This window comes from Paramisgurnus dabryanus, chromosome 14 (assembly GCF_030506205.2).
Source record: "Paramisgurnus dabryanus chromosome 14, PD_genome_1.1, whole genome shotgun sequence".
Classification (NCBI taxonomy): Eukaryota; Metazoa; Chordata; class Actinopteri; order Cypriniformes; family Cobitidae; genus Paramisgurnus; species Paramisgurnus dabryanus.
Genome location: NC_133350.1, coordinates 16,853,269 through 16,868,998, shown reverse-complemented (window position 1 = coordinate 16,868,998; position 15,730 = coordinate 16,853,269). Strand labels below are relative to the sequence as shown.

General features: G+C 37.0%; 1 protein-coding gene across 2 annotated transcripts; it reads left to right on the top strand.

The window, feature by feature from the left end:
- The first annotated feature begins 258 nt into the window (after positions 1-258).
- pnp4a (purine nucleoside phosphorylase 4a) lies at positions 259-15,290 on the top strand. Of its 2 annotated transcripts, XM_065241321.2 has the most exons (8): positions 259-1,197; positions 2,851-3,360; positions 12,775-12,911; positions 13,280-13,443; positions 13,579-13,682; positions 14,178-14,353; positions 14,476-14,666; positions 15,064-15,290. In XM_065241321.2, exons 3-8 carry the CDS (start codon positions 12,889-12,891, stop codon positions 15,288-15,290), a joined length of 885 nt encoding a protein of 294 aa, XP_065097393.1. In that variant the 5' UTR covers positions 259-1,197; positions 2,851-3,360; positions 12,775-12,888. The 2 variants fall into 2 exon arrangements, with proteins under 2 accessions (XP_065097393.1, XP_065097392.1); XM_065241320.2 differs by lacking the exons at positions 259-1,197; positions 2,851-3,360 and adding an exon at positions 10,109-10,524.
- Positions 15,291-15,730: the final 440 nt, after the last annotated feature.

The window sequence follows — 15,730 nt, the reverse complement described above, 5'->3', positions numbered from 1 at the left end:
CACACCTGAAGGCTCGGAACGGCCCGGAGAATATAAGAGAACAAATATTTCACAAATCCCTGACAGGAGATTGTCCCCTTCAATGTTTACTTCATATATTGTAGAGGATGTGTTATGAACAATTCAGCCCATTCCCTTGAAATCCCCGATTGGAAATAATACAAAATTTAACTGAATAATACATTTAGAATACATTACAGATTGATTTATTAATACTGATAAAATATAGATGTCTTATTTTAATATTTTCAATACTTAAATGACTTTAATACAATCTGGCAATCTTACAAACAATACAATGCTAATCTTTCTAGTTTTCTCCTGCAAAAGTTTTTCAATGACCTGATTAATTTTTAAAATATTCAATGAAACTGTTAAATGAATGTATAATACAACAAAGAAACTAAACAAGCAGCTCTTTCCTGTCACATCAAGATAGAAAAACAGCTCTAAGGTCTCTTTGAATTCACACAGTTTTGGGGGAACGGGGAGGCAGACGGCTGCCAAGATGTTGTCAGCCATCTGTGGTCTGTAGTATCTGAATGCAAAATAATCAAGTTGAGGAAGATGCAGGGGTAAGCAGTTTTTGGGGCTCATTCAAAGAGCAAGTTCTCCTCTCATCTCCTGTCGAACCTGAAGTCTTTGATTATGGCTCCAGGCATCAAACTGAAGTAGTTCAGTGTGACTTTCAAAAGCTTTCAGATTGTTTAGAAGTCACATGAATAATCTGCTTCTGTTATCATATGATAAAATGAATCAGTGTTGCGCAAAACCAGAAACCTCTTCCTTTGAAGAGGCACTTTCATTATTTATCTAGTTTAATACTCAGACTTATATACATTTTATAGTTTCATTTTCATCTCTTAAATACAATAATAAGATCTATAGTAATACCGCTCATGAGAAACTTCGCCCCGTCTGCGGTCTATGTACTAATGAGTGAGAATAGGGTGTGCCATTATGCTTCCCCACAGCCCCTTCATACACTGAAATCAGCCTAAATTTTTCACCCCACAGCTTTCATTCTCGCCACACTACAGTCGTTGCCTCAGCTGAATTATTCATGAGATATCAGGGAAGGGAAATCTCAGTAGCTTGATGGTACCCATCACAATACGACACATGAAAAACTCATAAAAAATGAAAGAAATATATGTTCTGTTGAGATTGGCTGTATTGTCTGGGATCCTTAGTAAGGTAGGCATGTAAAAATAACATTAATTTCAAAACCTTTATTTCTTCAAATTGTAAAGAGCTAGTAAATGTATGATGCTTTTTTTTGACAAAGCAAATGTATGTGTTTTAGAAATGACATTTATCTAGTAATGCTGCTTCTATTTGCAGAAAAATATAATAACAATAATCCAGTTTGGTAAGAATGTACTTCAAGTATAAAAACTTTTAGTTCATGTTTTTCCCTAGATTAAGAAGTCATGTAACAAATTTTAATGGAGGACATTTGAAAATATTTTAGGATCACATTATGATCAGAGTATAGGCTACTTCAAAGAGCATGTGTCAGGATAAATGGAATGCTAACTTCATGGTTACCTCTATTTAACCACTGACCTATGCAATGTAGTCACGTAAGAGGTTTAAATCTGTGGGCAGAGAATGATTCAGACTAACCAGTGGATTTGAATGAGCAGGGCGGCTGATAGTATTGCTTTCTTGAGTGCTGTCTTATTATTGTTTCATGTTGTTTAAACCAGTGGTTTTAAAACGGGGCCGGGGCCCCCAGGGGGGGCGCGAGATGGTGCCAGGGGGGCCCCAGTTTTATGAAATTGTATAAAATAAATTAATTTATCATGAATTCTGTGCAATAAAACCTAAAAAATAAGGCTACTAACCAAAAGCAATACTTTGTAACATTCAATATTTTTTGTTTAATTTAAAGTTGAGTTTTAGTACAGTTTTTTGTCATACATTTTCTTTGGGGGGGCGCGAAGGAATGCGCCGTACACAAGGGGGGCCGCACGCTGAAAACGTTTGAGAACCACTGGTTTAAACAGCTTTTGTCTAATGTCACTATGTGTGCTTGCTAACCATCTGCTTAATGTTACATACTTAACTGGAAAAAAAGGTAAGCACTCATCAAATTGGCTGATGTTTTGTAAAGGCACACAGATATTTTATATTATGAGTAAATTTTAGTGTCTATACATGCCTGTTCTATCATATGTCTGTATGGTTCATTTATTTAATTATGCATTTGGCAGACACTTTTATCCAAAGCGACTTACAACAGTAGCGACAGTGTGTTTTAACAGTATGTGTGTTCCCATGACCTTTTTTCTGGCTGCAAACACAATGCTCTTCCACCGAGCTTCACAGGAACACACATTTTTTATGCATGTGTATTGTTATTGTTTAAATACATTTATAATTTATTTAGCCCTGAATGCAAAACTGTAATTGATTGCATTACCTCTCAATCAAACCCCTCTTCCTGTCTATAAGTGGGTGGTTCTTGGCCATGCAGGTTAAGCTATGCAAAGCACCAAAACTTTATCTTTTGCCCAGATAGCTACCTGATTCTAGAAAGTCTAAGACTTTGTTTGTTTTGACTAATGTTATGTGTGCACCAAAGAAAGGAAACATACACCCATTATCTGTCTGTCTTGGGTAGGTGAGAACATGTTTATTGTGGTTTGCCCTTTTTAATTCCAAAAATCATTGAGGGTGCGTAGGAGGATGCATGCATGCGCACAAATACTTGTTTGCATATGTGTGAAATTTAAGGGTGTACATAGTTACTTAGTAGTCACACTTATGAAACAGATGTTAGTCCTGTAAATTCTCCCACTCATTACTTTTATTTTTCTCTTTCTCTCTCTCACCACCTTTCAGTCTGCAAAGAGTCTTATGAGCATCCGTTGCCGAGACTCATGAACTGGAGTTCAGTCAGCCATTAAAAAACAGGAGTGAATCAAGATGGCATGACTCCAACTCCTCCTCCTCAAAACATGGGCAGCGCCCCTTCGCCGCCTGCACCCCTCCCCAACTCCATCCCATATATTTTACCCTGCAGCCAAAAGTGGGGAGACGAGGGGGGATTTGGAAAGGAATTGGGGCAGATAGATTGTGAAAACTATGACAGCTGGAGCAAACCCTGGGAGGTTCCATCCTGTTAATCTATGCAGTGTTTCACTCACCTAATTGTTTCCATTTCACTCTGATCAGCAAAATAGCTGTTAAAATATTGAATGCAGTGTGAAGCTTTCCCTGCCTTATCGAGCGCTTTCTGTCTTTAAAGGTGGAATCCAAACCGCAAATTTACTCCCAAGAGTCAGGTGCACGTGTGGTGTGACATCACGGCACACGCCGAGCTCCCTTCAGCCCACACGGTGCATTTCTGCGGTACTGACTTCTCCTTACTGTTGAGTTCATCATATATTTCTATCAAAATAAATCATATTTGGGATACATTGAATTGAAAAGGATGTACTTTTATGGTACATTTAATAACTGTGTGGTCTTACAGATCATTATTATTTGTTTGATTACATCATTTAGATTAATGTTAATGTTCAAGACAATATGCACTTACCCAATTTATTAAGAAACTGAAGCGATTTTTTTTTAATTGATTTTACACTCCGTGTATGTTTTGATTATCATTCTGAATCTGATCTCTAAAAAAAATTCCTTCACAAAAATGCAATTATTGCAGCTTTTTTGCTAAAAAAATATTTTTGAAGAAAAATGCGCATATTTAAGAGTTTATAAGCAGAGAAAAGATATAGGATGAAAAGTTTTTTTTTCCTTTTTGTTTTGTTTTTTTTGGTGTTTATTGTTTGTTTGAAAGCAGAGGGTCTGTTCTTTCATTTAATATATTTGTATGTTTACATATTTTTAGAAGAACATTTTCCTGGAAGGCATTTTGTGAAACTTTTGTGAAAATCACAAAAATGCTGGCGGGCAACTTATAAAGGTGCAGTGTGTAACTTTTAGACAGATCTAATGACAGAAATGTACTATTATATACATAACTATATTATCAGTGGTGTATTAAGACCTTACATAATGAACTGTTATGTGTTTATTACTTTAGAATGAGACTTTTTTTATCTACACCTTACATGGAAGTCGCCATTTTGTGCCGCCATGTTTCTACAGCAGCCCTAAATGGACAACCTGCTCTACAGAGCATATTTTGTCACTACTGTATTTTCTTTTAGACAGCAACATGTTTGTCCTGTGGCGGCTACCGTAGCTTCTCTATGCTTTTCAGTTAATGGTGGACTGAGTGGTTGGTTGCAATTCACAATCTCACTGCTAGATGGTGCTGAAATTCCATACACTGCACCTTTAAAAAAAGGCTGGCGGGGAATGAGTTAAGACGGTCTATTAATGCAGCTTAAAAAGTGTTTACTATTTCTATCTTGGGTTTCCATCATCCTTCATGAGTGGAGAAACTTAGGGTGTAGGGTGTTCTAACCTCACTTTCATAACCTACAAGCTGCCAAGTCCCACAAGTCCAAGTGTCATGACCTCAACCAAGTGTCAATGTAGCAAACCTCAAAACATAAGCATGTGAGATCAAAGATCAGAACAGACATGACGAGTGAGTCAGAATTGAACTGAACAAAATAAGTTTTGTTAACCTACACAGCCAGAGTTCCTTCAGGGGTAATCAATGTGCCGGTCATCACTTCTTTTTGGTCATTCTTCTTAAATTGAGTTAGTGGAAGGTGAAATTGTAATTAAAGAAAGGTGAAGGACATGTCCAATCTCTCCAAGCCTCGGTTTCTGTCCGCATCAAGCTGCTGTGTGCAGGAGGGCAGGTCAGGGAAACAGTGTTTGGGTTGGGGGTGAGAGGGGAATCACAGCTAGGGTTTTATTACAGAGCCCTACACCATAACCAGATGTGCCTGAAGACATCTCTGTGTGCTGGAGAATCCATTAACCTTGTATTCCCATGTCTTTTGGGCAGCAACATTATGAAAAATGGATATGGTATTAATTATATTTCGCTATTTGATTATACTTTGTGATTTATATGAAGTTATATGTATTTGTCATTGCTCAAATATACAAAAGGACATTTATTGGAAGAAAGTCAGATATGGGATCTTTTAATGTTCCCTCAAAACATTTTTGCTGCTTTAAGTTTGCAAAGAGCACCAACGGATATGGTTTAGCATGCTAAAAATAAGTTGGCGTCAAAAGACATTGTCATAGAAACCCACCTGTTTCCCAGAGTAAAAGTTTAAGAGCGATAACTCACGGTGCCACAGGTGCCAGACGCTGTCTGCAATTCATTTCCTGTGTCACGGAGGCACAATTTCATTTCAGAGGTTAAACAATGTTACTTTCAATCAGATAAATTTAATCTCATGAGCAATGGATATTTTTCTTAGTATTGGTGGCACATGCACTTTGCTACATCTAAAGCACCTTCAGCAGACCACTGATTGATTCAGATATATTTTCTTTTCTTTTAATCATAGTGTGATGCCGGGCTTCTTCAATGTAATGAATTATTAAAAACAGCATCAAGCACCCATTTGATGATAAATTATTCATGGGTGCATAAAGAATGCGCATTTGATCAATTGTGATTCATATTGTCAGCTGAAAGCGTTTTAAAGGCCACTTTTGCAGAAAGTAAATATGATGAAACCAGAATGAATGAATTGTGCCTGTATTAAAAAGTGTTTTTATTTATTTATTTACTGTATAACAGTGTAGCAGTGAGCTGTATCATATACAGTGAGATTTAAAAGCAAATCAAAGCTAAAGTACTCACAGCCCTGAAATCATGAAATATTAATAACAATATCCGAATACATCAAAGTGTGAGTCTGGTGTGTGCAAATATGTCAAAATGTGCTTTTGAGGCAGTCAGGTGCAATAATAAACAAACTATAATAGGCCTACCAGTAATGCAGTTTACTGATGTCACCCTGTAATGTTAAGCCAACTATATGAATCACAGTATTGGTAACCATTTTCATGTTATTGTGAATTCGAATATTGCTTTCAAATGTATAAAATGTGCTTTGTTCCAAGTCTCAATTACACATAATGTGAACACTGTGTGTGTGTATCATGCCATATCCGTTCATACCATGAAAAAACGTACAGATCTGATTTAATCAGCATGAGCTCATAAACTTATCCATATGCAGTTTCATGTAGTATAAACAACGGTTCGGATCAAAATCCTGTTTGTGTGTTGAACATTTACAACATCCCGTCAGTGTGGGTTCAGTAGATACAGAACAGACACATGTGGCAGGTGCATTGCTTAATTCTGAGCAATAACAAGTTAAGATTTAGTGACATCTACTGTCCAGTGCTGGAAATTACATGTTATGGGTGTTTAATAAGTAATAGTTTTTACTGGCAACAATCTATGTGCATTGAACTCTTTCTGCCTTTCTATGTGCATTTTACCATATTGTGTTTACCTGTATAAATATATAATATGCAAGCACGTTGAAGTACACTAGTGAAAGAGCACTACTAAAGAGAATAAGAGAGATTTCTCACTTTTATGAAATGTACAGCATTTGCAAATATTGATTTATGGTGCTAAATGGCTCCTGATGTACTTAGCTGCCGTATGCACACTTTCTCCACCATAAATTACCCATGTGAAAGCCTTCACATAACCCTACATCCTAACAGACTTTGTAGAGGTCTGAAGTAATGTCTCCATATCTAGGATATGGTGTTGAGTGACAGCGCCATATCCGCTTTTTGTATCAGCGTAGCCATGCATGACCCGCACGCAGATCCCCCTCCGTCTGTGTTGGCCATCCTCGCAGCAGGGGTCCCATTATTGGGCTCAGCCATCCAGCTGTCAACAACACCCTTCTAATTCACACCGACGGTGCGTTCATTCAACGGATCATGTGGAGACTGCTGAGATACTAGAATCATTCAAACTGATTGAGTAAATCTATGTGCAATGAAACACTAAAACCAGAATATGTAATAGTTTATTTGTTCAAGAGCAGATATGATGGTTGACTGCAAAATCAGGCACTATTTCACCTCAGCACTCTTTGGATAAGAGCGCACTGTATATGCCAAAAAAATACATGTATATAAATTAAACATGGGTCACATTTGATCCAGAATGCAACTTTGACCAATCAGAATCAATTATTGCAATGAGGCATGTAACCATTCAGTATAATGCATGCTACAAAAGCATCAATGCAGATGATGCAATATGAAAGTATACATTTTAATCAACATATGTGTTCCCTGGGATTGAACCTATAGACTTGCCAATAATGCAGCGCTCTACCAATTGAGCTATAGGAACAGTCATAGCAAATCCAAGAGGCCACAAAAGGTTCCCACAGGAGCAATGCTGGCCTCACATATTTTTTGTGTCGTCTGGGTGTGAGCAGAGATAGCAGCCATGCCCTTGTAAGCCCTGCTGTCTGCCACCTTCACACAAACATACAAACTGTGCGAAAGATTATACCAAGCGCTTCTAATCCAGAATAATCCACAGACCTAGGCAGCGCATGGGAGTTATCTGGCAACGAGAGCAGCTAACTGGCAACTATAGAATCAAACACCAATGCAAATCCCCCATTGGGTGGAATTTTCATTTTCTGGGAATCCAATTAATAAATGCTTTTTCTCACTGTCTTGTGCATGTTCAGCAGAGACTGCACTGTTTGCTGAGCTTGAGGTTTGTGGGTCCAGTGAGGACAGACTGTCAACCTTGAAACCCTCCCAAATAAAGGGGGTCACATATGGTTTGGGACTGCAATCAGTGAGCTGTGTGTGTGCGTGTGTGTCACAGATGTGTGTGGCAGCTCATTGCTCAAAGTGTCTGCTTTTGATAATGTGCATTAGAGTGTGTATTGAGCATTCACATTGTTGATGGTAGATGTATGCCATCACTTTGGCCCGTATCTTGGTGACTCCCAACAGAGAGCGTCTGACAATTAGAGTCAATTACAGCCAGCAGACTTTGATGGGAGCTTTATCGGGGCAGCCAGGGAGATATACCGTAACTGACAGAGGTGAAGTGCATTTTATACCTCAATGACATCTGTTACTGTACTCAAGAGAAGGGTGTCTCCTAGTGTACTATATTTCTTTGGAATTGGTCAATTAAGTGGCCGTTCCCCTTCCCCACCCCCTCTGTTTCACTTTCTGAAATGCAATTATGTCCTTTCTTTTCACATGGCCGATTATCAATGTGGCTCCATTAAAATCAGATTTGCATAATATGGCATGCTCTGTAGCATCAGGCTATAATAACACATTAATCAAACAGACTTAATCATGGTGTCACTAAGGGGAAGGGTACTGTATATGTGACTTTCTTATAAAAACACGTATAGTGTATGTCTGCAGTAATATAGAGGCCATCACGGGTCCACATGTCCTGCGGGAGGAATCGGGTGGGGTGTAATTTTCAAGAGTGCGCCCTTGATGGTCACGCTGCATGTTTGCTGGCTGTCCTTGGCTTTTGGCACCCAGCAGAGGAGCCAGATGTACATGGATGACCCTGCTCCATGTGTTCTGGAGGATTAGGGTCAGTTGTTTAAGATTCAGACCCACACTGGGTCATCGACTCACCTTCATACGGCCTGTGAAAGGGCAAAGGGGAGACGAGTGATTTGGTTGGGGTTAGGGCGGAATGAAATTCAGCTATCAATTAAAACTGTAAGTTAAGATGTTAAGTAAAAGTGGTCTTTGAAGGTGAATTGGAAAATGCAGTGTTCGAATTGAGGAGGTCCCGGCCCTCCTATAAACATTGATGGACTATGAAGCACCCTATGAAAAATATAAATTTAGGTCCCCTGGTTATTCATATTAAAATACATGAATTTAAACTTCTCGTTCTGCGCTGCCACAAACCAACACTGTGCATTATTTGTCCCAATTTTGCAAAAAAATAATCTAATAAAAAATTTCTATCTAAAATAAATGTAAACACGTGCCCCTTTATGTTGTTTTCTGGAGGAATTGACAGATTGTTGGATTTAGATTTAGGGTTGGGTTAGGGGCTTTTAAAAAATTCTTATTTGAGGGGTAAACATTTTTAGGGTTTACATTAAAGGGATAGTTCGGCCAAAAATGATATTAAACCCATGATTTACTCACCCCCAAGCTGTCCGAGTTGCGTACGTCCATCGTTTTTTCAGACAAACACATTTTCGGATATTTTAGAAAATGTTTTAGATCTTTCAGTTAATCAAATGTGAAGTTACGGGGTCCACGACCTTCAAGTCCAAAAAAAGTGCGTCCATGATAAATAAAGGTCTTCTGAGGGTAATCCGCACGGTGTTGTTGTAGAAATATCCATATTTAAAACTTTATTAACGAAAATAAATACCTTCCGGTAGCGCCGCCATCTTAGACTCCTCTATTCAGGAGAGAGTATTAGCGTAGGGTACGCACTTTTCTTAGTGACGTATGACAAATTCGGAGGGCGGGGGCACAGAGCAGCAGCAGAGTAGCCTCCGTAGGGTGCGTAAGCTCTCATCCTGAATCCGGACGCGACTAAGATGGCGGCGCTACCGGAAGGTATTTATTTACGTGTCATTACGTGTCAATAGCCACCCCCCTCTGTTCGCTGATTGGACCTGAGATTTTTGCAGGAGAAAATGAAACTCTACAGAGCAGTCCCAGACGTACTGCTGAAGCGAAATGAAAATTAAGCAGAAGCACGTAGGAGGGCGGAGCCAGGCTAGTATTTTGGTTCATCAAAAACCAAATACAAAGAGGTCAGGGTTAGGATGAGGACTTGATCATGTATGACCATTCCACAAGTCACAAGTTTCTCATCAGATTCACTAAACTTGAATTACTGCAGTGCACACCTCGGCATGACCGGTCAGCCTGAGCATTGTGAAGCACGTGAAATGCATCACAAATGTCTGGCACGTTTCAAAGCACTATGCTATTATTTCATTACGTTTAGAAATTTTTATATATATTATTTTTATATATAGATTATATGATTGTTTGTGCACTCTAATGTACCTCTCCATTATTTTCATTATACTATTAAAAGGCATTTTTTTCTAACCATATATACATTCAGCCTTTTTTTGCCCCCAATATGTCTTTTGTCGCATTTTGTGGCATTTGTGACCCAAGATCTGCTCATCAGTTCTTTGACATCTTAGGATTGATATGGGGGACTTAAATTAATTTATCACCTTTTATAGTTTGAGTCAAGGATAACAAAAACTTTCCAAAACAATTTTATTTTTAGCAGTATAATTCTTATTCTGTGTTTCATTTATTAATTATGACTGTATTTTGGTGGGGAAAATCACATGTGCCTCATATGCCACATATTTCTTCTAGGGGAGAGAGAGAAAGAGATGAATGAGGTATGCTTGGCACTCAACATTGTTAATGTTGTTACAGAGAATGGAGTACACACTGTTTCTCTCTATCTCTATGTGTGTCTTCCTCACATGGGCCCGGTTAGATTTGACCCGGTATGCAGGTTTCACCATGTCCTTGGAAAAAAGATTTTTGCGTCTCTGAGAACTCTCTCAGCAGAGTGCATTGTCAGACTGTGAGTATGTAAGTGAGCAGTGGCAAAAATGTAAATATTATTGTCTAGACCTGAATGTGCTCTGTGAAAGAGCTTCAGCTAAATAATGTTTCTGGAAGAAAAAGGCTTTACAGATTTAAGGTAGTATTTGAAAATCAATGAATCAATGAGTTCTTTGTCACTGGCTGATGTTTAATGACACATGTACAATTATTCAGTTAGCAGAATGATTAAATATTTGTTATAATGACGTTAAACTGTATAACTCACTATTGTCCCTTCAACCTATTTCCTACAGTAGCTGTGCTGATTTAATGCCTATATAAATCAGTTTTTTCTTTTAACATAGTTAAAACATTTCAGCACAATATGTCTATATATTTATTCATCCAACACATGATTGTTTAATAAGCAGGACGTCACGTTATGGTATATTTTGAGAAAATAATTGGCTGACTGTATATTATCCCTTACATGTTATGAAGCTATGTTAATGTGACGTAATGTAAACTATATTGCATCCTTGTAAAAATAAAAAAATAAGGTCAAATTAAAGCTAGGTCATTACTACCACTCTTTACACCTTAAAATTGCTGGGTTGTTTTAACCCATAATGGGTAAATATTGGACAGAACACACAGCTGGGTTCAAATTGCATAACAACAACCCAACATTGTGTCATTTTAATCCAACATGGGGTTATTTTTAACCAAACATATGTTCTGTCCAATATTTAACAACCCAGCAATTTTTTGAGTGTATAATGTAAACTTGTGTAATAATGGAGTCAAGAGAAGTTTTTCCAAAAGTTTGGATGTCTGTCTAAAAGTGAAAAATTACTTTTAATCAGACAAATCTCGTGAGGTAACCAAATTGAGTTTTTCTGATCCCATGCTTTGGATTTGGGGCGGAGTCTTTTACCCCGGTAATGTGCCTCACATGCCATCAGTCATGTGGCAAAACTCCAGCTGGACCAATTGACAACTTCATTAGGAAATTGTATGCCTCAAACCTGATCTACTACACGCTTAAAGGGACAACTTATGTCATGAAAAGAGTTATTTTAGTTTGCCCAACAAAACACAAACACCAGAAATGTACTTACTATTAACTATTTAATTATTAAACCATGTTACTTATATAAGACATGACCTATTTCAAAACACACAGATCAACCCACATGGAAAAAACCTATATGTTTCAATATAGGTTTTGATATTGGTTTTTAATATATGTGACCAGTGTTGGGGAAAGTTACTTTTAAAAGTAATGCATTACAATATTAAGTTACTTCCCAAAAAAGTAACTAATTGCGTTACTTAGTTACTTATTATGGAAAGTAATGCTTACATTACTTTTTAGTTACTTTTGCGTTACTTTTTCTTGGCTGAGGCTTGAAGGTGTTTTTTATGACCGAAAAGTTCTGCATTCAGAAATTGCATATTTCATCACAAAAATTTCGAGCTCTGGCCTGCCATCTCAGTTTCTGACTCAAACTGTACCTTGATTAGGCGTGTATGCATAGAGTGCATAATGTGACTACGTTTAGTTTAATTCAGTACATTATGTTTTTATAAAATTAATTAAACTAAAAAAGTAATTTGCATTACTTTTTTAAAAAAGTAACTCAAATATTATTGTGTACCTTTAAAAAGTAATGCGTCACTTTACTCGTTACTTCAGAAAAGTAATATTATTAAGTAATGCACGTTACTTGTAATGCGTTACCCCAACACTGTATGTAACATATATAAAAGAATGGTCGTTTTCCTATATTATATGTACATATATGCACATATATGTTAACCTATATATTAGTAAAATTATTAAAATCTGTAGCTGCTAATAAATTAAACATAAATAAAGGTTCAACCAATGACAGTCTGCACCTGCAGGAGCCAGGATTCAAACCTCCAACCTTCCAATCACAAAACAACACACTCTTCCATCTGCACCATACTTGTGAATGTCAGTTCAGTTTTTTATTTTGGTACTCAGCTACACCAATTAAATGTTTTATTGTTGCATTACCTAAATAGTTGGTATTCCAGAAAATGTGTGTGTCTAAGTTATATATATATAATATTGTTTTATTATTGTGATTGACTTTTTTTGTGAATAATGAACAGCTGTAAAATCATAACAGTTAAAAATGAACATATCCGACTCAGGCTAAAAGTAAAATTGTGACATGTATACACATTACAAGTCATTTCATTTGGCATGACTACAGTAACTATAACATTAAGTTGTAACCAATCAGAACTTTGTATGTGTAGTGATGTCAGGCATTCGGTAGGCTACATAAATCTACAGGACCGTCATGCACACACGCACAAACATCCAGGATCTTCAGTTTCAAACTTTCTCCAGGGCAATACACCAACGTCAAGATGCATAACAAAGACCAGATCGGGTAAGTTACATTTTCTGTCTATTTTAAAGTTGAAATATACATTTGTAGTAAGCGTGTCTTTATTTAAGACAAAAGATGAAAATCATTATCGTATGCAATTTATTCTTTTTCATTTTACAGAATGCCTAAAATATTAGACCACATAATACAGCACTGATTTATATAAACTCAGTTTCTCTTAACAATTTGCTATTTCAAAAACTACTATCGCATTTTTGAGCAAATAGTCCACAGCATGCTGCAGATTAGCTAGTTGTATAACAGGACTGCACACAGTCAAGCCTTTTTTAATTATTCATGCATTAAATTCCACAAATCCCTGTCATTGTACACAGTGAGTGAGTGTTATAGTATTTTCTTATCACCAGCGATGAGGACTACCAGACAACAGCAGACTGGCTGCTCTCCCATACACAACACAGACCAAAAGTGGCCATCATCTGTGGCTCTGGGCTCGGCTTGCTGGCTGATGCCCTTAAAAATCAAGACTCCTTCAATTATGTAGACATCCCCGGCTTTCCTCAGAGCACAGGTGAAACAGCACAGAGTGATGTTTTCTTCATTTGATAAAAAAAGAAAGACACAATATAAGTTAAAATGATGCTATATTTTTTCCTTAACATGTTGGACATGATGTAACTTTTTGTCTTTGTGTGTATGCAAACAGTAAAGGGCCACGCTGGACGGCTAGTGTTTGGGAATCTTAAAGGGAAGACCTGCGTGTGCATGCAGGGACGATTTCATATGTATGAGGGACACTCGCTAAGCAAGGTTTGTCCACTAATAATGATAAAAAATAGTGACACTGATGCAGTAACCTTTATACTTTTGGAAAGGGTATCGCCCCAATGACAGCTAGGCATAATTGTATTACTGCATTTTTCACTTTGATTAGAATATATAATTCTGGAGCTAACACACTATCACATCACACTTTATTTCACTTAATTACAGTTTTCTTGCACAGATATCCATATGAATCACATTACATATAATCACATATTCATGCTGTCTTGTGATGATAGTGCAGGCTGATTCCTTTTTCTAGTTTAATGCCAGTTCATTCACACCAAGCTGATCATGCTGATCTGAATCACATGCTGTATGCCACCATTCAATAAAACTTTTGTCTGGTTTACATAACACAGACACACACACACACACACAAACACACACACACACATGGATTAAAATGAATTACAGTTGGTCTACATACTTATATTCAGAAAACACTCATTTGTCCTGAAATCTTTGTGTGTTTCTCAGGTCACCTTTCCAATAAGAGTGTTTAAACTTCTGGGTGTTGAGACCTTGATTGTCACTAATGCCGCCGGATCAATAGCGGACAGTTACAGTTGTGGTGATATTATGATCATCCGTGACCACATAAACTTCCCTGGACTAGCTGGACTGAACCCACTCAATGGACCGAATGATGATAGGTGAGTGTCTACTGTATGCGTGTAGGTTAAATTTGATGTAAAAGCATATATGTATATGATAAATCCAGACAAACTGCTGTATTCAGTCATTATTTGAATAACTAAAGACTGTTTTTTTTAAGATTTGGTCCACGATTTCCGTCCATGTCTGGGGTCTATGACAAAGACTTACGGAAGTTGGCATTTGACATCTGTAAGACCATGGGTGTCTCTCAATATATCCAAGAGGGTGTGTACTGCATGGTGGGAGGGCCAAACTTTGAGAGTATTGCTGAAGCTCGTCTTTTACACAAACTGGGAGTGGATGCAGTCGGTAAGAATTGTTTCTCATTAACTAAATGTTTCTCATTTAGTACAATCAATTCAATGACTTTATCTGAAATTGCTATAAATTAAATATATGAAGTTTTTTTTAAGTAACTCAACAAATATGTTTAAGCCTATTTAAAAGTTACTTTAACCCTTTAAACAATCTGTCTAATTGCACTGTCTGTTTTACCATCCAAACCTGATATAATAATGCCATCAACCAATAGTGTGCGCTTACAGTGGACGTATACGTTTGTCAACCAATGGCAGATGAGAGAAGGGTTTAAACTTTATTTGTGCATATATTTGGGATATAGTTGCACAGAAATATACTGTATGTACTTTTAAGTTGGATGATAGTCAGATCTGCATGTCATTTAGATATTTTTTTCCCTTTATAGGAATGAGTACTGCCCCAGAAGTTTTGGTTGCCAGCCACTGTGGCATACGAGTCTTTGGTCTTTCTCTCATCACTAACAAAGTGGTGAAAAGCTATGAGGACAATGAGGCTGTCAATCATGAAGCTGTGCTGGAAGTGGGCAAAATGCGCTCAGAAACGCTGCAGGCACTTGTCACCGAACTCATAAGCCACATGGACATCAACAACAACAACAACAACATTGTATGATGTCATCCATACTGTAAGAGCCAATCAAAACCTCATACAAAATAACCTGCAGATATCAAGGTGACTTTTTTTTACTGACTTTTTTCAGTAATAATGGCATGATTTTTATGTGTCGGTAACTTTAAGATCATGAAAAATCTACTATGGTGCCATATCAACAAACGTACATACAATTATTGCACATGTATGTAAACATTTACAATTGTTTATGTATGTAAAATGTATTCTGTATTTTCATAATAACAACATTATTATAATTTATGTAGGAAATTTAGCATTTAAAATGTTTTGTGTTAGCGTGATGATACAAATTAATATAAATCTTAGTGTTAATATTTTGATGATAATGTAAGATATTTATATAATTTCATAATGATATTTAATGATGCTGTCATATATTTTGTTCAGTTTATTTGTTTTCTACATTATGACTGAATGCT

Excerpts from the sequence above, each read along its gene's own strand:
- pnp4a (XM_065241321.2), top strand. The coding sequence starts at position 12,889 with ATGCATAACAAAGACCAGATCGG. Across the intron at positions 13,444-13,578 it reads CGGCTTTCCTCAGAGCACAG|TAAAGGGCCACGCTGGACGG; the intron begins GTGAAACAGCAC and ends GTATGCAAACAG. Across the intron at positions 14,667-15,063 it reads ACTGGGAGTGGATGCAGTCG|GAATGAGTACTGCCCCAGAA; the intron begins GTAAGAATTGTT and ends TTCCCTTTATAG.